At 28.2% G+C, this 22,616-nt stretch overlaps 1 protein-coding gene across 1 annotated transcript in view; it reads left to right on the top strand.

The window, feature by feature from the left end:
- Positions 1-22,616, top strand: part of LOC129958271 (roquin-1-like) — a 116,855-nt gene that overhangs the window by 74,641 nt on the left and 19,598 nt on the right. Inside the window, exons 16-18 of the mRNA XM_056070603.1 lie at positions 1,528-1,597; positions 3,370-3,468; positions 9,282-9,410. Coding sequence (XP_055926578.1) covers positions 1,528-1,597; positions 3,370-3,468; positions 9,282-9,410 — 298 coding nt within the window. The remainder of the gene's footprint in view (positions 1-1,527; positions 1,598-3,369; positions 3,469-9,281; positions 9,411-22,616) is intronic.

The raw sequence follows: 22,616 nt of genomic DNA, 5'->3' as shown, positions 1-22,616 counted from the left end.
GCATTCCGTAGGTAACAAATCGGACTCGTCCAAAGAGATATTTTCTTATTGGAATAATCGTTACTAATAAAAAGAAATTAAAACAGTTCCTTAACCGTATTTAGGCTTTTGTCTTATTTTATTGATTTATCTTTGATTTTCAGAAAGAATTAATTGTAGACAGTGCCATTTTAAAGAATAGGCATTAAAAAAGTCTGGATGGGGGAAAAAGGGAAAAGCTAGCTTGCAGTATTAATATAGTTTTCTAAGGTTTTCTAAAATGAAAATAGATGTATTATTTCTGCAATTCGTTCGCTTTACTGTTTATTAGTGATTCACACATAATAAAAGTGGTATTTGATTTATTTATTTTTACTTCTGGCAAATACTTTAAAATAGTATAGACACTCCTGTTTATATGATGATGAGAAATTAATTTTGAGGCTTTTAATGCCACATCTGTGTTATATTAATGTGAGATTTTTGCCTTCTGGTTATGAAAAGTGTGTAACTGTGACTGAGATAGTAAATTAGTTATGCACTGTAGGATTTCAAAGGTTTTAGAACATTAGTAAAACTTGTTTAAAATTAATTTTCAATAAAAAGAGTATTCGCATGAAATATTGTCTTTAACTTTAATAAAATATTGAAATTGAATAATACAGTATATATTTCCATTGGTTCATGTAATTGTATTCTAGCATACAATTATTTATTTATTTGTATATATGTGTGTGTGTAATGATATTTTAAACTTTAATTTCAATTTAATAAATTTCCAAGGTTTTATCTTCATTTAGCCTATAGTAACTTCATTCTAAAATATTCTCTTACTTCGTGATCCAATTCCTCTTACTCTACTTAATTAATTCAAGAGAGCATTGTAAAATTGCTGAATCGGCTAAAAGCCTAACTTTCCCACACTCCACGTGAAGGGACAAAATACCGCTGAAGAGACAAATTCTTTTTAAAAAGATCCCTGTGTTTCTCTTACCTCGTCGACATGTGTAGCAAAAATCCCTATCGAAATCTTAATAATATATTAGAGCTGTAAAGAAATATTTTCTTTATCCATATTTCAGGTTATATAAGACCAGGGATAAAATGTTTAAGTGCTTTTTCCTCATTTCTCTCTGTGTCGTTCTGTGTTGTGTGTGTGCTCATTGCTCGTACATAATGCCTGCTTTCCCAAGATGAAAAAAACGACGTCACAAAATTGAAAGTTTCTTCACTGTCTTCAAAACTACATTCTGCTTTACATAAAATAATGCTGACACACACACACACATATATATAATATGGACTTTAATCTTTTATATAAATATTTATCTAACTTTTGTTTTGTGTGTTTCAGTAGTTTCTTGCAGATGTATATTGCATTGATTTTATAATAAAATGCTCCAGTAATTATATTATTAATAAAACATTGTTCCAATACTAGAACAGCATAATTTTACATTTTTATTGGCATCTAATTTGTTTCTTCTGATTTTTTTTTTTTAACTCTTTACCTTCGTTTCTTCTAATTTTGCCTTCATAACATTTCAGAATAAGTAATGCTGAATTAACAGAAGGATTCAAACCTACAGAAGAATGCATTGATGGTAATCTTTATCAAGTAAGATTTTCCTTTGTAAATATCATAATCTGATGGAATTTAAAGAAAAAAAGAAAGAAAATGTTAACTTAATAGTATTTTTCATTTTTTTTTTATATGGATTGTACATGAAAAAAATCATATGCAATAAATTGTCTTGAATAGAAACTAAGAATTTGTTAATTGTAATTTTTCAAACTTATAAAATATTTATTGTTTTAAATCATATTGATTAAAGCTTTAGTAATTTAATGTATTTGTGAAACAGCAAGTTATGAAGTTTTTACTGAAGATAATTTTATGAAACAATGTCGAAGTTATATTTCAGAAATACCATTTACCATTTATCTAATATTTCAAAAAATTTAATCTGTTTACTGAAGCCAGAATAATTGCAATAATAATTTCGTTTTAAAACAAATTGAAAAGTTGTTCACTAATTAATTTCCACTATTAATTGTTTAAAAAATGCTTTTGCCGAATTGTGTTGCTTAAGTGGTTAGTAATTTTTTATGAAACTTGTAATGAGACGTATGTAATGTTTACCTTTGGAAATTTTACTCTCCAAAATTTTAGAAACGCTTTCAATGGCTATCAAATAAAAGTTTTCACTTGTGACAAATCATTTGTGTAATTGATTCGTGAAATGTAAGTTATTTTTATCTTGAGTCTGATTCATGTATAGCTAGTGTTTGTAATGAAGAAATACTACATTTTCAAAGGCTGCTAAATCTGTAAGACTGATCTAAGAGAGTTAACTGGAGGTATGAAAAAAATTCTACTAGACCCCTTCACAGTTGAACGACGATGTAATTCTGTTTCTATGAATTTTAGAGATAAATTCCATCAGACTTTAATAACATCTTGAAGCAGTTATTTTATATGTTTCTTCAAACTTAAAGTGTGCCGTATCCATTAGATGATGTTTCACCCTCAAAACAAATAGAATGTTGCCATCTGGATTTATTTATTTAAAAAATTGGAAACTTCAGAAGTACTGATTTCAAATATAATATGACACAATATTTAAAATCATTTTACTTCTTGACATAAAGAATATGTGAAATCTTTCAATATTTTTTGTAATAATAAATCTTGAAAAAGTTTATGGATCATCAGATCGTTCATTTATCTCATCTAAATTAAATATCCCTCATTCTAAAGGCAATTGTAAGTGATAGATATGCTGTTAATTCTAGAGCAGATTAATTAGATCCAATTTTGGCTAAAATAACAAGTTCTATTTTTTAAAAAAAATTTCAACATTTTTTTAATAACTGTGAAAGCTATTTAAAATAGAAGAAGTACTAGTAATGCAGTTTTTGATTTTTGTCTTCCAACTTTTTTTTTAATACCTTCTCAATTGACACTAATTAACATTTGTAGAAGAAAAGAATGCTCTCAAATTCTTCTAAAATTTGATAATATTTTTATTTGATAACATTCTGCAGATATCTTCTTTAAAACTCCCTTATAAGCATCCTCTGAAGTCAACTTCTTTTGTGCTAAATTCTGTTACAAATTTAAAAGTTATATATAGCCTTATACATATTTAAGTTAAGTGTTCTGAATATTTTGTGTTTTATGACTACCTTATATTTGTGGTTAGTAAAAAATTAACTATGATATTTTATTAAAAGAAAATTTTTGTAAGAAAAATTGTATGAAATTTGTTAGATTTCTCTAAAAATGCCCGTATGTATAATATTCTTCCAACTATGATGTGATTTGGCTTGAAATGTTTTGTTGTTGTTAATTTCCAATTTGATGTGGATAATTTTTATTATCTTTAGATGGAAGTTCAAGCAGAGGAATTAAATACGCAGCTTTTGAAAGAAGAATTGTGGGAAGTTGAGAAAACAATTGAGGAAAAAGAAATGAATATTTTAAAAGTATGTAATGCAGAAAATTCAAATAATAAACCTATAATACTTATGCATGCTTGTTTAATTAGTTTTTTAAAAATCTAATTAGAAAGTTTCATTATTGTATTTGAGAACTGGGTTTATATTTTATAATGAGTATAGTTTTTTTTCCCCTGACTAGCTTATTCATTCATTCACCATATTATTCATAATAATTGAGTATTAATTAATAAATTTTAGTAATTGATATTTATTAGTCGTTTTAAAATATGACATGCTTGATTAAAATCGTATCATGCCATTTTAAACAAATGGATACATTGAGTTATGTGTTACAACACTTATATGGAATTTTCCATTGTAATTGCATTATTTGCCTATATAATGTGCTTATATTGTTTTGTAACGTCCTTTCTTAGTTTATGAGCTATTAGAAGATCGAAATCAAAGACATGTACCTCTTTAAATTTCTGATTATTTTAAAAAGTTATTTTCGGTAGTATTGAGGTGGCCTTTTCTTTTTACTGTTTTTTGTTATTCCTTTTGATTGTTTCTCATTTTTTTTTCTCTCTCTAGAATCTTTTTCAGTTATGTATGTTAAAGTCTAAAGAGAAATTATCTAAAATGCGATTGAAAAGTAGATTCTCAGAATAATTGTGTTTTTAACAAATCATTGTTGTTTGCATGCCATTATTTTTGAATTATTTCTTTCTGCTTACCTGAACAAATTTGAATATAATCATAACATTCACCTGCTTGCCTGGTGAGTATGTATGCAAATAATTTTTTAAAAAGTAAGAATTCTTTTTTCAAATAGCTCAAGAAAGTATTTATGCGAGCTTGTTATGTTAAAAAAAGTCATGTTAAATTGATATCACTTTATCAAAATTCCATTTTAGTGCAGCAGTTTTATTTCATCCCATTTTTGAGTGATGTAGTTAAAATTTTGTTTTTTACTTAACTTGTGACTGCAATATTTTTGTATCTTTAAATTTTTAATACGTTGCTAAGAGTTTTAAATATATGATAGGAAAATGGATTATATATTCTTTAGATTTTTCTATGTGAGCATTATTATTTGATTTTGGCGTTTATTCATATTAAAAGCTAATGTTTTGAATGTAGAAGTAAAATGTTAGTTTGCTCCCAATTTCATATCAGTCGGGAAATTTTTTATAAGATTACTTTTATGCCTATCTTATTCTACTGTTTGAGTTTTTGGATTTGTTAAAAAATGTGCTTGTATTTTAAAAGCCCTGTTTAAGAAAAATTCTGACTCATAATTTAAAAATATTTTTTAAAAACTTGAGACCAAAAGTAAGCATGCGGTTTTTATAGTCATTTTAATTAGTTGGATGTTGGAAGAATATGCAGTTTGGCGACAGAACCAGGAAATCAAGGAAATTCGTAGAAATATCAGGGAAAATTTTGGATGAGAGTATTTCATGACAAACATGCCCCAGAATGGCGATTTCTCGCTATCATTAGCGGAGGCCTAATGCTGCCGAAATGATCATAGTAAGCGCAACAAGGGACAGTTTCTTTCAAGGGTTCGGCGACTTTTTGAAATTTTTAATGATAAGAAAAGTGATAAACTGAAGGATGTCGTTAACAGCAGCCATAATGAAAATTTCGGAAAGATCGATTTTCACTTTTCAAGAACAGAAGTGAATAAATTTGATTTGACTTGCGCTCAATTAAAAACCTGGCGATGATCTATATCATTGTTAAAGATGGTAATGATACTTTTTCATGGCAACAAAATTAAAGTCAGGATTTTCGATCAATAAAGATTGGATATGGGAGAATATGAAACAATAAACATTCTTTGCAAGACGAGTAGTTTATGATGACATTCAAGCAAATAGTGGAATAAGTAATTTTGAAATGCCAAAACAGTCAATTTTATGTGTAAGGAATTCACCAACCAAATATGAAGAATATAAAAAGAAGAAACGAAAGGAGGAAAATGAATTAGGCGAAAATTTAGGAAGTGGGATAAAAAAATTTAAAAAAAAAAAAAAAAAAATCTGGAGGCAACATAAAAGAAAAGTGTACGATTTGAAAAAGAAATTGCAAACCTCAAAAGTTTGGAAAAACTTTTCAATTCACTTAAAAAGAGACAATGTTTTTTTTTTTTTTATTAATTCTCTAATAATTGATATTTTAATTTTGAAATTAATAACTAATTATTATTTATAATTTTTTGCATTTTAATTGTAATAGGCAAGCATTTGTTATTTATTACTTCAGTTATTACCTTTAATTTACTATCTTACATCTAGAATTAATAATGACAGGAATTAAAAAAAAGTTTATTCATTTATAAAAGCTTATGTTTTTGATCAGAGGAAGTAATTTTTTATTTGTTAATAACCTTTTATGTTAACATAATTCTCTTGTATTGCAAAAAGTAGTTTTAATATTTCTTAGAATTCTTATGCAGTCTTAGAAGAAAAGTATTTTGTTAAAAATTCCAGTATTTTTTTCCATATAAGAAATGTAAAATACTATTTTAATAGTTTTTTAAAATGTTCATTCCTTAAAAAAAGTTTTTTTTCATGAATATATATATATATATATATATATATTATAAAATACTTTGTCAAATTGTTTTTATTAATATATATTGTACACGTATATGATTTTTGGTAAGGATAAAGCAGGCAACTATTATTATTATTTGCAAATTTAATCAGGGTAAAGTCAGGGAATTTTGTTGCAGTTTCTGGTAGCATTTTTCATACCTGAGGGTGGCATGCATACTCTGTGGTATGTATATCCTCAGGGATAAGGCTTCAGGTTAATTTCTGAATTGTGCAAACGTTTATTTTCGTATATTGATCAAAATGCGGTATCAGTAAATTCTTTTTTGAAACTGTACAAGTTAAAAATACTTTTACGCACTCTCTTTATGCCTTCCTAGTCGGTACGTTCCGATGCTCTCGTCACGGGTTTGAAAAAGAAATTTTAATAATTGAGAGAAGGGCTATTTCCTCATAATGATGAAAAAAGGTTTAAAGAAAAAAACTAATTACATATATACCAATATACACCATTTTTGCACAATTAGTCAAAACAAAAGTATCTTTATATTTTAATATTATTTCTGTATCAATATGTAGATGTTTGTAGTTATTCATAATGGAGCTGTACTTTAAACCAAGTAGTGATCATAGTTCAAAGGGAGTACGCAAGTAAACAATGGTTAAGAAATGTTGGTGTATAAGGGCAAGGTGTTAAGCGCATACTCCGACATCTTGTCCGCTTAAACCATCAAAAGACCATACTAATTGTCTTTTGATAAAAAGGTCGGACTTCTATCAGACTTGGGCTCAAAGTAATTCGTTTCTACAGACGCACGCATATATCCATATAAGAGGCATTCTCTGCTTTTCATTAGTAACTGAAAATTAAGACAGGAGCTCTGAAATTGGTGTGAATAGTTTATCAGACAAAGTTTTATAAAATACTAGTTTACAGCTTGGCATTGCTTGAATTAAAATACGTCCATTTATAATATTGTTCATGTAAAAACTAATTTTGTATAAGTTATCATGATGTAAACAATCCGTTTGCAACACCACATCAGTTATTGACAACCCTTGGGCTTTCACCTCTTGTAATCGTTTGAAAATGAGTTATCTCAGTTCTTCATTTCCTATTTTTTAAACACTGCTAAAGAATTACGTTAACCAATTAAAAACGACAAAAGATAAGAAATAAATTTCAAAAACAGTGGTAGAATATATCTGAATCCTACTGTTACCGTATTTTAGAATCATCTGTGTTAAATTTTATAAGGATTAATATCAGTTGAAGGGGAAAAAAATTACATAAAAGAATTTGTATCATGGAAAAGGTAAAATTTTAAGTTTTACCCTGGTAGTAAAATATTTCTTGTAAGTGCTCCGAAGTTATTGCAGAAAAACGGCAAAATTTCAATTAGTTTCTAATTAATTGAATATTTAATTAACTTCTGTACTTCGAAAAGTTGGCAGTATTCTTTCTTTTATTGTAAACAATAAATGTGCAAAGTCTAGTTGAATTCGGCGCCGTTGCTTCGGAGATGTGGAAAATATATACATAGTACATAGCCACATTGACTTTTATTTGTATTAAGACTGATTATTTTAGATATTTTTAATGTTTCTCCAATATTATGAATAATAAATTATTAGTAGTTATATTATATATAGTTATATTTTGCAATTTCAGTTAGTTTAATAAATTTTTGTTAATAATTTTTAGTTCAGTAATTTTAACTTTATATTGGGAATCCGCATATCTAAATTGTTATAAAAATATGTTCTGAAGAGCATAAATATTCGTTTTATACTAAAAAAGGTTATTTGCTTTTACTTAACAAAATTACTTTTGAGTACATATGTTTAATAGTTATTATTTTCTATGTAACATTTCCTGAGTCAAAACTCCGATCGAAAATAATTTTATTATTATATATTGAATTATGAAATAAAAATAATAGGTTTTATTCAACGCTGAACATTCATGCTAATGTTGTCATTCATCATTTCATTTTTTTCTTTTTTCGTCGACTTTTCTTCAAGAATTGCAGTTCCATTATATGCTATTTTCTCTTTTTCTTTTTTGATTATTCAGAATTTGTTAGAAACATTTATTTAAAGAAGAAAGGCAGGTTTGAATAAATGTCTCACAAAGTAATTTGAGCTGAGTACATATTACAGATGTAAACTTTCTTTCATTTGAAGCTGATGGAACTATAATGAAACGCTGATTTGTCTAAAAATGCGAATTAAAAAGATTTGTTCTAAAAAGAAGTATGATGGGACAGAATGAAAATTTTTATGCTTAAAACTTCTGTAAAGATTTATTTATAATATTTAGGACTTTTAACAAATGATATATAATTAACAAACAAACAGCAAGTAATTTTGAAAATTAAAGTAAGAATTATTTAATTTTTAAAATTTTAATAATTCAAAAATAATGATAATAAGTAAGAAACTTACTTATGTAGATTACACATCTAACGCATTCAAAGTCTTTGAAACGTGAGAATTTTTTTAAAATTAAATACGTTGTGTGGCTGTAAATTCCAGATGAATTAAAGGCGTTAAATATACTTTTTGGCGATCACCGAGGGCACAAGACGCGAAAGTATTAAATTAACAAAATCTATTCAGAAATACACTTTTTCTCGAATTTCAGTTTTATCATTTGGTTAATCAAATAAATTTGACTTATATTCGTATATATTGAACTCGCCAATTGCTATTGATAACCATTAAGGCATTTAATTATAACTGAAAATACAAGCTAATCATTCAGTCCAAAGATTAAAATTAAACTACATGGCAAATCATTAGGTAGAAAAGAATCTGATTAATTTTCAGCAGATAAAATTTGAAACATGTAAAAAGGGAGGGAAAATTCTGAATTTCCTGGGACGTACATGGCATGAACATGCAATGAGCATGCTCTTCTGTATAGCGGTTGAACGATTAAAATTCCCTTATATGTGCTCCCCTGACGACTGAAGAGCTTAGTTGTAATGTAATAAATCGGCACACAACAGCCTGACTGTACTGTTTTGTCAAGGAAGGAATTGCATGTATATGCCTAGCTTATTAAATAATAAACCAATTTGATTGTGTTGCTTTTCATTTGAGAAGGCATGTTGATAACGTTGTTTTATCTTTAGAACATTTAATTGCATCTTATATTATACATTAAAATAAATTATGTATCTGGTGTTCATGGATTGATATGTATCATTTATGTTATGTATCTGATGTTATAAAATCTGATGTTTATGGTGTTATTTTAATGTTTATGTAAATTGGCTTTTTATATAGGATGGTGCTCGATACTCTGAACATCCATATAAGCAGAAATATGATTTGAAAATTGGTGGCACTGTACCTACATCTATTGGACCTTGGCCTTCCCAGACATTGGAAAATATTCCATTTAAACCATCTGAGGTATTTTTACGATAATAAATAATTAACAAAATCATCTTGCCGTTCAATAATAATTTATGAACACAACATTTTAAATTTGTTTAATTTCTGAATATTAGACTTGAAACCAATTACAATTGTATATAAATGGTTTCTTTAATAATTTGATTGATTTTATTCATTATTTATGATATGGCACTTTAAAAGCTGACATTAAGGTATTGATTTTTAATATCTTACTCAAAACATCTTCGTTTTGTTTTCTTCTGTTTATAGGGTTTAAAGAAGATTTAGTAAAATAATAATAATGAAGAAAACTGTGCAGGACGTTTGTTTTTTTCTCTTTTTTTTATGTATTTTGAATCTGTTTTTGGTCTTGAAAATAAAATTCTTTTTTTCAATTGACGAATTGCTTACCATTAATGATAGCAATTGTTATTTCAGATAGGATTGTTCTGTTTTGCTAATTATAGCTTATTTAGAGAGCTGTTAGGCAGATATGAAATGTTTATGAAATAGTTGAGTTTCTCATTGAAAGACCTCTTCCCAAAAAAAGGAACTATCTGACATTTTAAGAAATTTAATTTTGATATAAAAGCTTTTATTATGTCTTTCAGAATTGTAGATTTTCTCAGTGTATATCTCGGAGATGCATATTTTCCATTATCTTGTATGATGAAGACATAGCTTTTAACAACAATGCTTTTAACTTTTAAAATTGTTTTAGCTAGAAATTGCTTTTTCTTTTTTGTATTATAACTCTAGCCCACATTACATGATGCAGTTTACTGACAATGTTAATAACTATCAGTAAAATGCATCATTAATAGTAGTATGTTTTTTAGTGGTTCAATTCTGGAAAGTTAAACTATACGACGACAGAACCGGGTAATCAGGGATCTCAGGAAAAAGTCAGGGAATTTTATTGATCTGGGATGGTTGAGGAAATTCATAAAAATATCTGAAAAGCAGGGAAAATTGCCTTTAAGAATATATCACACCAAGCATACGTGCAATTGGCGATTTCGCGCAATCCTTTTTGTGTATCCGAAGCCTAATGTCACTAAACGATTATAGTAACAGCAACTCCGGACAGCTTTCTTTCAAACGTAGGGTGACTCTTTGGAATTTCTTTTGAATAAGGAGGGAAATAAACTGATGAATATGGCTAACAACAGCCCTGATGAAACTTACGGAAAGATAGGTTTTCATTTTTCAAAGGGGTAAAGGAGTAATAATTTTTGTCCGACCTGTACTTGCAACCTTGTAAAGATACTAAATCAGTGTTAAAAATGACAGTACTTTTCCATGGCAACTGTGATGTAGAGAGAGAATTTTCAATGAATATTGTCTTGAAAACATGAAAGAACAAGCATTAATTGCAAGAAGAATGGTTTATGACAACTTTCAAACAAAAATGATGGAATGCGTAATTTTAAGTGTCAAAAAATTGATTTTTAAGTGCGAAGAATTCACAAACCAAATATGAAGAGTATAAAGAAAAGAAACGAAAGGAAGGAATGGAACTAAGCGAAAATTTGAAGAGACAAAGAAAAGCAGAATATCAATTTAAAGAATTAAAAACAAATAATAATAATAATTCTTGCGGCAGCATGAAAAGAGAGTTTAAGCGTCAAGAAAAGAATTGCAGGCTTCAAAATTTTGCAAAAGAAGCTTTTAAAACTTTTTAATTTTCTTAAAGCAGTACTGGTTGTTCTAAACCAATTGTTTTCATTGTTATTTTAATAATTGATATTCCAATGTTCAACTTAATTATTACTATTTATAATTTTTTGGATTTTAAGTGTATAGACAAGCAGTTGTTATTTGTTACTGGAGTTATTATCTGTAAGTTAGTACCTTATGTTTAACATTATTTGTAATAGTGAATACACTTTTATATTCATCTCTAAACGCATAAGTTTTTGATTTGTGTAATTTGTGATTTGTTAAAGGAAAAACATTTCAAGTGTTATTTTGACAGTTTCCGTTGTTTAAATCTTTGCTAAATATATATATATATATATTATTATATACATATAATCATACTATTTTTTATATTTATGCTTCAACAAATTCCTCAAAGAGCTCTAATTAGTTGAACTGTTTTAAAATTTTTAGCAAAAATCACAACCTTTACTGTTATTATAACTTTCATTTCAAAGAGTAGTTTTAATGTTTCTTAAAATTTTTATGAAGTGTTAGAAGCAAAGTATTTTATTAAAATTCCAATATTTTTTTACATTTAAGAAATGTAATATACTATTTTTAACATGCTCATTCTGCTTTTTTAAAATTAAATTTCATAAAAAATATTTTTCACTATGAAATAATTTTTAAATGTGTTTTTAATAAAGTTTTTGCACAAATGTGATTCTGATTAGTGAGAAAGCCAGGAAGCTAATATAATTGGTAGCTATAAATCAGGAAAAGGTCCGGGAAATTATTTTTGACAATTCCTGTTAAAATATCTGCTAAAAGGAATTGAAGCAGTGAAAACGGTATAACTCAATATAGCCTTAATGCTAGTGCAAAAATAAATAAATAAAAAAAAAAAATTAAAAAAATGAAGAAATCCATTATACACAGTCTGATCTTTCCCTAAGTATATAAAATATATAATCTTTGAATATTGAAAGAATTTTAATCATTGAAAGAAACTGCAAGTATATTCTTTCTTATTTTGCAAAAATAACTTTTTTGCACATTTAAAAATGCATGAATATGTTTGGTAGTTTTAACTGATTTGAAAAAGATATGCTGTGTTTGCATTATAATACGAGGTTTATTTTCATTTTTTATTGCAATCTATAAAACTTTCTTTCTGAAGAAATTGCTAAAAATAAATAAATAAAATGCATCTTTGTTTTCAAATAATGAAATTAGACCCAATTTAAGCACTTTCCTAGTATTCTAGATTGACTTAATCTAGCCATATTCAAATTACTGTGTTTTCTTCCATAAAATGATGATTTTTAAGGGCATTTATTTATTGATAAGAATTTCAATTTGAATAATTTATTATTTTAGTTAGTTTAGCTTCCAGTTTCTTCAAATATTATCATGTTTTTCCAGGTTTGAAGAATATCTTTTCAGATTATTTAAAAATATGAAAACTCATTAGTCTTAACGAATTCTGTTTGAAAATTTCCATAACATTAGATTTTGGGATGTAAATTCAAGTATTTTATAATAATTTTAAGAAATTAGTTTTTGTAATTTATTGTTAATATTTAATTGTTAGTAAATTCTTCAATTGATAAACTTTCTCAGATTTAAGTCTGATCTATCTGAAGTTTTAAATGTTTAGGTTAATAATGCCCACCTAAAATTTTCGAAGCTCATAATAACTGAGGAGAGAAAAACAAATCTTGTTTTAAATTTTCTGTTCAAAATTATTTAAAAAGTTTCCTCTCATTTTCTGTATTTATACCATGTTGAAATTTCTGTTTTTTAAAGTTTAGCTGTCTAAATATTTCTAAGTACTTTTATGAAAAATTACAAAAATACTGCATGATACTCAAATATTATTTACATGAGGTTTATAGTAGATTAACTAGGATAAGTATATGGTGCACAATCGCACACAAACATATAATTTTCGTAAAAAGAATTTTCATATTAAAATAATTAAATATTTTACATGAGAAAGGCAGATCACCCCCCCCCCCTCCTGTTGTATTATTAATTTTCATTTTTTCCCCATTACCAATAATACAAAAGCTGGTATTTACTTAAAATGTATAAGATTCTGTTTTGTTGAAGTTTAAAAGATAAACATAAAAGAAATTCAGAGTAAAATAATTTTTCGTGTTACTTTGAATTAAACTTTTTAGCATAATAATTTTTTTCCCTTCTTATCAATGATTTTCTAGAATTTTGTTGATATTCTTACTTGTAGTTGTAATCAGTGAGCCTAGTCAAAAGTATATAATTATTGAAAATCAATAGGTTAAAAGTAAAGATTATTTTTGTTGAAAGAATAGCGAGTTTACATCTTCGTCTTTTTCGTGATATTTAAAGAGTTACGATTTTGCTATTTTGACTATTCTTATTTGATATACTGTTTTTCTTGCGTTGGTAAAGGCTGTGGTGGCCTGGTGGTAAGTTCTCGGCTTGTGAGCCGTAGGGTTTCAGGTTCTAGACCCAATTCCACCGAAGAACCGTCGTGTAAAGGGGTCTGTTGCACGTTAAATCTGTCGTACCAAACGTCCTCCCGCTGGTGTGGTGTGGTGTGGGGAGGGGGTGCCAGCTCAGGTATCGTCCTCGTCATCTGACCGCGGTTCAAAATTACGAGGTTCGTCCCAAAACAGCCCTAGTGTTGCTTTACAATGGGCCGTTAATATAACTAAACTAAACTAAACTCTTGCTTTGGTAATTTCTTAAATGTTTTCATTCTTTTGTTTAAAAAGGTGCTTTTGCACTATTATTTATAATAAGAGCATGTTCTTATTATAGAATAAAAGTGAATTTAAACTTTCTATTAGTGTGAGATTCACATTTATGAAAAATTAAAATTTTCTAATTCAGGGATATTTTTGGAGTAGTTTATAAGGATATTTTTTGGGGTGGAGGACTATGTCTTTAATTTCGATAGAATATACTGATTTCAATATTCTAACAGTTTTTTTTTTTTTTTTTTTTCTGAAATAAAGGAATATTTTATATTTTTAATGTTTGCTATAGAATCAAAATTTATACCCTTCTTGTTTAAATAAAGTCTTCATGTTTGAAAACTATGTATTTTTCATTCTAATATCTCTTTGGTTTATAGATATGTTGATATAATTTTATTATTCATCGCTGTGCTTTTTGCTAGTTTAGTTAAATGTATTCGCTGGTTCACACCAATAAAATTAGCTACTTTATTATCTGTGAATTTTTTAATCTGAGTCACTGATCTTGCTGAAAAATGCTATGCCAATTTTTATTGATTTGATTTTTGTTTAATACATATAAATTGAGACTTATACAATAAAACAACAAAAAAGAAATTGCATCGTCATCTGAGTTCTTAATATTAAAAACTTTCTTCAGTTTCCTTGTTTTTATATAGTTTAAAAGTAGTGAATTGTCCAGTCATTTGAACTGAGCATTTTTCGTTGTATTTAGCATACAAGAACGTTTAAGTGTTTAACATTTATAACATAAAGAGCAACTCATTGTTTAAAATTAATCTGCATCCCCTTCCACTTTCACTATATTTCAAAGCATGAGAAATATAGCCCAAAAAATTATTAGCAAAACAATGAAAAAATTCTAAATTGAAATGCTCAGTTTGAAAAGATGGAGGGGACAAGGAAAGCTGTTCAGTTCCATACAGTAATAATAATATTTGTAGCAATTTAATACAGGCAGATGCTTTCATATTAAATATAAAAGTATATTGCTGACTTTTAATTTCATCAATATGAGTAGCAAAACTTGCCAACTACCTGATAGATAAGTAGGCTATGTTTTCTTGAAAGATATGAATTTGCATCTGACCTCCTGAAATTTTTAGAATTTAAGAAATATACTTTAAGATAAGATTTAACTTACTTAATAAAATTTTAACTTTACTTTAATAAGATTTTATTGAAAGAATGAGCTCCTTTTAATTTAGAGCAGTTGTTTTGGTTATAAAATATGTTTGAATTCAGATTTTGATTTTAAGTGCATTTAAATATATTTAATGGGATAGACAATTGTTTGATGCTTTATTAAATAATTTTGTGCAAAAATACGTTGTCATAAGCGTACAAGTGGATGAAATTATAAGAGGTAAAAACATTTGAAATGACATTAAGATTCATTTATTGAGATGACATATTCTTAGACAGAAAAATTTCAGTGATTATAAAGAGTAAATTATTTTTCATTCAAAATTTAAGAGCAACGCAGGAGAAATTTCTAAAGTTATTTTTTTTTTTTTTTTCAAAATTTGTTTGTATTCATTTGTTGTTCAATTCATTTAATTCTACTCTTTATTTCTTATCCAAAGTTTCGAGTTTTTTTATTCTCATTCCATCTAATTCACTTAATTCTTTGAAAATTCTACAGTCAAGCAATCCAATGAAAATTCCTTTGCTTTATATCTGTATTTAATTTGGTGTCATCTGGCCATTCTCTATGTAATGCTCTAGCTGAGATTTTCTGCACAGATGAAATGACCAAGTAAACTGTGTATCTTGAAAATAGCTTAGGGGGGAATAGTTTGTGTGTGTGTTGTGTGTGTGGTGACATTCTCTTGCAATAGCCAATTTGCTTTCAAATTAATGTGTTTTTGCGAAGAACGCTTCGACAAAGGCGGCAAGCAAAAATATATAATTCCTTTATTGATTAAAACCATCCACTGGTTGATCATTTAATTGTTTTCTTACTGTTTGTGTGTGCGTTTATTGGATGAGAACTTAACAAAATCCAAAGGAATATTTCATAGTTTATATGTTAATAAAATGGTTTTGCTTTTTATTTTTTCTTAACCATAGATAATCAATATTTTTACTTATAGGTATATATTGTGTTAAGGTTAAAGAACTTGGAAAGATGAACAAATCATTACAAATATGAAAGATATGGAAGGAAGAAAAATTGCTTTTACTTTTAAGATTAATTATTAAAAATAGAGCTGAAAGATTTTTTTTTTTTCTAAACTACTACCTTAATCCCATTACTGCTTCGAAATTCGTGTTTTGAAAGCTACTGATTTCATTTAAAATATCTGTTATATAAATAACTGATAAATATACCAAAATGAAAAATATAGGATGAATTTTGCGGATACATCGCCAAACAGGATTTTTTTCTTCATGTTAAATGTTCCTGAAAATGTTGCAAACACATCTGTATGTTAAAATTTCTATATTTAAGGCTGAATATGAAGTTAAAGTTGGAGAAGAAATTAATGAATTAGAACAGCAATGGTTAGAAGTTTTACAGCAAGAGGAAGAAGATGTATGGATTAAAGAAAATGATGGTGTGTACGAAGAAAGCTGTATTCATAATTGTTTTCATTTTTCTAATGGATTGCACATTTTGAATTGAATGCTGTGCTTATTCATGGTAAATGTATGAGATGCATTTGGTATGAAACTTTAGTTGTTCAGTTTTGCTTGGAAATTTTTCTTTTTTTATGGCTTTTTTTTTAAATGTTTTTTAGAAATGCATCTAAAAACAATTTGGAAAAATTATTTTTAAATTTTATTTTTAAAAAATTAAGGAAATCGAAAGGGTTCAAATTAATGGTTAATTAATTAATAGAATTTTTTTTTAGGAAAGCCTTATGCTTTCAGTTGTTTTGTATTATTCTACATGGCAGTCTTTTATGTATAGCAAATGTTTTCATGTCTGTATTAAATGTAAAAGCAGAAAATCGTTATTTAGTATTTTTTATGACAGCAATATTCCCGCTAGTTTTTCTCCAGTTTTAAGCAGTATTAAATACTTCAAACATACATATTCATTAAATGTATGCTTATATTCATTAAATGCCATGCCAATTTTAATGAATTAATTGGATCAAGAATTTAAATTTTGAGATTCTCCCTCACCTCAGCATTTAAATATTTGAATTCGGTAGCACCATGAAATCTTTTTAAGAATACTGTTTAGTTCATTTTAGCTTAAATCCTTTTAAATAAAATATGAAATTATTAGTTATCTGAACAATTTAATGGAAATCCCAGGTATATGCATTTTCTTTTACTCATTCACATGTAAAATAATCATGACTATTTGAACTGAAGCGAATGATGATTATTTTACCTGTTCTGTTTATTGATTTACTGAAAAATGTTTTATGCGTTTTTGCGGTTTTTATTTTTTGGGTTGATATATTCTTGTTCAGATGTAGAGGTTTATAAATTATTATTCAATTAAATCTCTGTGTTATTAAAACATTCATTTTCTGTTTTCTGGACTGAGATTGTGGAAAGTAAATATTCCAATGCTTTCTAAATTCAATGAATGAAATGAAAAATCTTTGTAATTAGAGGAATTTTTATTATATGCTTGAAACATTTTCATTTTTCAACTTGCTCTCCTTAGTTTGATTCCATTCAATGTTGTCACTTGCATAACAGTATCAATCTTTCAGCTTGTGTCCATTATTTTTTATTGAATCTCTTCTTTTGTGACTGCTGCCTATTTTAGTAATTCTGTACACAAAGCGTATTCAATTAAAAAAATTTTAATTGGATCTGTTCTTCTTTCTCTTCCAAAGACTGCAATTCCATGCGAGTTTTTTAGCCTTTGGATTGTCAAATAACATTTCCAAAATGATATGCTCAAAAATAGTGAAGTTGTTGATCCTTTGTTGTTATGCATATTACAAATCGTAACTCTATTGATTAAACTCATTTACTTTTAAGAAATCAGTGTAAGAATTAATTTTTAAACATTTGATTTCATTTTTTGTGTAATTAAATCGATATTTATTTATTGTATTATTATTTTTTTAATGGCTGTCTTCTCTTGGCAATAGCAGAAGCTATCTGAATTTTGTATGATACAGCAATTACTTCAATAAAACCTACATTCATATTTTGGGTTACAATAAAATTTATTTGCTCTGTAAAGAGTGAGAAATGGTGAATCTTTTTCCGATATGTTAGGGTAATGCTTTGCATCAGCAGATGATTTTTTTTAAAAAAATTTAGAAGATATATAATATTTTAAATGCAGAATGCTTATTTCAACTGTATAGCATGGTTTTGAGAAGTAAAGAATTTACTTTTCTATTTCAAAGTTATACTCATTAAGTTTGATTAGAGAAGTTGTCTTTTCATGGAGTAGGATTTGCTTCATAGCAACTCTAAATAGGATATAATAATAACAGCAAAAAATTGTACATAAAAAAATAAACTTTCTGAATTTTGCAGTTTTTGAAACTGTACTATGTTCTTTTATATCAACTGCTTTTTAGGTGACAAACTATGCACATTTGATATATTGCTGTTAAAAACACTCATTAGAAATTGGTATTCATAAACTAGAGTATATGTGTGGGGTGGGAGGGAAAGCTGTGAATGTGGAATACAAAAATAATCCAAATTAAATTGTATAGGATTTTGCTCAGATGATATATAAATTAAAAGGAATTTTTGAAATACAAAGATTTATGGTTATCAAAATTTTCAAAATTGTTCTATTTTTTTCTACTTCAAATAATTTTAAATACTTATAGGATGTTTTTTTAGACTTTGTAAAGAGAATGTGTGTATTTGTGATAAATATCTAAAAGCATTATGTAAGATTAAAAAACTAAGGTATAATTTTAATGAAGTCGTTATTTAAATTGTATAAACGTTTCCCAGAACAAAAAAGTCCTTCCCATTTTATAGTCAAGCGATGACTCATATACACGTTGAAAACAATACAAATGGTTACATAATAAGGTTTGCATAAAATCACAATAAAGCGAGTAAGATTTAATTTTTATTAGAAAAAAAATTCGCATCGATTGCCCCAAAATAAAATTTTGGATTGATGTGTATACATGTCGAATGCGCTTAACTGGTTAAAGCTGAACCTTGTTGGAATGAGTTGTTAAAAAAAAAAAACAATCGAATGCATTTCGAGTCTTTAAAACACAGGGGTTTCTGCTTTGGTAACTTTGTTTTACTAGCAAAACTGCGTTGCGATTTTTTTTACACTTAAATTTAGTTGTTAAGTATTTTTTTTTTTTTTTTTTGTATCAATTCAGAATGAACTTATATTCATATTATTAGCATTTAGGATTTAATTCTCGAACAGGGCTTTTTAAAAATTCTTACAAGGTTTATTCTGCAAGTCTGTTTCTAATTTTTATGTTAGTAGTAATTTTAATTGATCCATGTTCTTAAAATTAATTGTTTTCAAATCAATTAAATTCTAACTTTCCTTTAATTCCTGAGTTGTTTTGTTTTTATTTCCTTTACACCTGAATTCATATACGCCTGAAATAAATGCTGTCAGCTAAATACAAGGAAAATCCCCTTTAGCTGCTATATTATTTCTGAATATGTTTCCACAATATATGCTTTTTTAGCTGCTTTCTATCTTCCTATTCATAGTACACTCCTGCTCAAAAAATAAGCAACAAATGTAAAACTCGGAATTAAAAAAAAAACAACTACTGAATGGATATGCGTGAAAATTGTACACTGGGTAGGTGTGGCATTACAAGATCGCTTATCAAATAATAAAACAAAGAGAATCAAAAATACATATATTACGATCGTCGCGACACGTCAGTCCAAATTGGTAAACAGAATGTGCAATGGGATTCCCACGCTAATAACAAGTATGATACCCTCTAGAGGAAATGCATGCGTGACAATAGCGAAACATGCTGGCAATAATGCCATTGATGATTGGCTCTGGCAGTAATGCCCTTTCCTGTGATAAGGCTTTTCGGAGCTCGATGAGGCTGCGTGGCTCGTCTTCGCAACATCTCCCACACATGCTCTATGGGATTCAGGTCGAGTGATCTGGTAGGTCACGCCATCTGTGGAATGGTTTCACTTTCCAGATAACTCCGCATCAACTATAAATACCACGTCATTATCTATTGCAGTGATAAAAGGGTACACGAGAAGGTGTAGGATTTCGCCACGATATCAGGGAGTTGTGACGGAATCTCCAGCGAACACGTGGAGGTCGGTTCTTACGTTCATTGCTATGTCTGCCCAGACAAATAAACCGCCACCTCTGTAATGGTCCCTTTCGGCAATGTCTGGAGCTCAATAACGTGCCCCTGCCTCTCGCCATATCCTAGCTCTTCGAAAATCGTTCTGATTGTTAAATCGGAATTCATCCGTAAAGAGTACGTGGCCGCATTGCTCTTGTGTCCAACTGCGATGCTCACGGGACCAATGTTATTGTACTCTGACATGTACTGGGGACAAAGGTACACAAACGATATGTCGTTGTACGAATAGTCCGCCTTCTTGCAATCTGCACGATACAGTTTGGCGGGATATGGGCATTCCTGCATCAGCTAAGAGCTGCATTGCCAACTGTCGCGCTGTTAGTGTCCTCTGGCGTCTGGCACATTGCAACAGGCAGCGATCGTCTGACGATGTGGTGATTTCCCGGCGTCCAGACCTGTGCCTTCTAGTGGAGTTTTGATTCCTTTGATAATGGTACCAAAGTCTATGGATGGCTCTACGAGGCACTTTCAGCTCTCTGACAACAGTAGATTCTCATGCACCAGCTTGCAACATACCGGCAGCCCTCCAACGCATCTCATTGTGCAAATGATTTCTTTTACTCGTGCTTTCTGCTTTAACTATCTCGAATTTCGCGGAATTATCGCTTTTTTCGAACAGAATGATTACATCCAGTAAGCCCCTTTTCAAGATGTTTCGGTGTGACTAAGGGACTGCGTTTATTGCTGATTTTGGTTACCCATTTGCATTCGGTGATGCAGCCCCTGTCTCATATGTAAATTGTCTTTTTTAATTCACTGTTTTCAATGCGTACCATATCTTTTGATGTTTGTTGTTTATTTTTTGAGTAGGAGTGTATGCTGCTCCAAATTCTTGAGTTTAACAGAAAAATCTTATTCGTAGTAAAAAATTTAATTCTTTCTGTTATGATTATGAAAAATAAAGCATTTATCTAAATAAGCCATCGCCTGCTTCTTTTCCCAGAAGTTTCTTATATATATATATAATTTTGCAAATGCGGGGCCGAAAAGAAAAAACTTTGAAAATGTTAATTTCGTTTTTTTTTTTTTTTTCCCCATCTCATAATTTGTTCCAGGAAGAAGCGAAAAAAGGCGTTTGCTCGCATCGCAGTATAAGAGCAAAGGTGACAGAATTTTCCCCTTTATTGATATTATTACAGGCTTCCGATAGGTATTTTGTTGACACGTGCCAACTTAAAAAAGGGAATCTTAAGTATCTTTGCAATAACCTGCATAGGCGCCAGAGATTCGTATCCCTTCGCTCATGGCTGGAAAACAAAGATAAAGAAAGTTTTATTGCTCGTGTTGGCAATAATTAATTAAAAATTGGGATTTTGATCAGGAAATAAGAGAAAATTCTGAATAAAGTAGTATGGACTAAAGATTTAAAAAAATAGAAAGTTAATTCATCCTCATCCTATCGCGAGACGTGGTGGCCCTTCGACACACAGCCCTACTTTACAGTGGTGTCCGAGTAAGAGATTAAAATTTAAATGCATATTAAAAGTGATATCCAAGTTTGCTTTATATTAGTATAAAATTGCATTTCGCCAAGGTTATTAGTTATATGAAAAGGTAATAAAGTATATTTTTAAAAATGTTATGTAAACCTAAATAATCAACAATAATAACAAAATATTAATAAATTAAGTGGTATAGTGCACAGATGTATTCTGGCCGTTTTTCTGTATAAGCTTAGCTGATGAACTTAATTTGATGAGGAAGTCTGTGATATGTTTGCCTACATTATTCTTAAATGTCAGGAAATTTGACTAACAAAATTATTAAATTAGTAATAAAATATTAAATTATTAAATAAATTATCAATATAATTATGATTTTATTCAAAACACTTGGAACTGAAACTAATAAACATACATTTTAAAAATTCCATATAAAACGTTTGAAAATGAAAATAAATGCAAGATTCAAAGATTTCATTTAACACACTTGTATATGAAAATAACAAATACTCTTATAATAAATGTTGATTGTGAAATAAGTAGATGAAAAATGTTTGTTGGTTGGGGAAAAAATATTTGGCGAGTTTGAAAACAAAACCAATTTTGTGTTTGGGAATATGACAGTGTTCTGACACAAGTGATAACAGAGGATAATTAATTATAATCAGAGGTGCCGCAAAAAAGTTTTTCTGAGGTACCTTACCTTATTCTGATCTACCTGAGGTTTCTACCTTATTCTGATTATCCCATTTCATTAGTAAGTATATAAGAACCTTGAATTATTATTTTTTCTTCATTTACAATGTTATTTTTATTTTTTTATCTTCAATGTCATCAATTTTATTTATTTATATTTAATTTTAGTATTATCAAATAATTCTAATCTAATATTATCAAATAAGTCTAATAAGATAAATCTAAGTTAACTCGACCAGACATTTTCCCTTATCTTAAAAACATTAAAATAAATTTCACTTGGTACACATTTTGAAAATTATGTACAGTATAAAAATAAGATTTATTGATTTGTTAAAAGAATTAGATACATAATATTTTAAATAATTTTTTAAAAAGATTATTCGCCATTATATCATGATTTAAATATGCAATTCA

Source organism: Argiope bruennichi, chromosome X1, assembly GCF_947563725.1.
Source record: "Argiope bruennichi chromosome X1, qqArgBrue1.1, whole genome shotgun sequence".
NCBI lineage: Eukaryota > Metazoa > Arthropoda > Arachnida > Araneae > Araneidae > Argiope > Argiope bruennichi.
The sequence above is the reverse complement of the archived record's forward strand: the minus strand, read 5'-3'. Positions and strand labels throughout refer to the sequence as shown.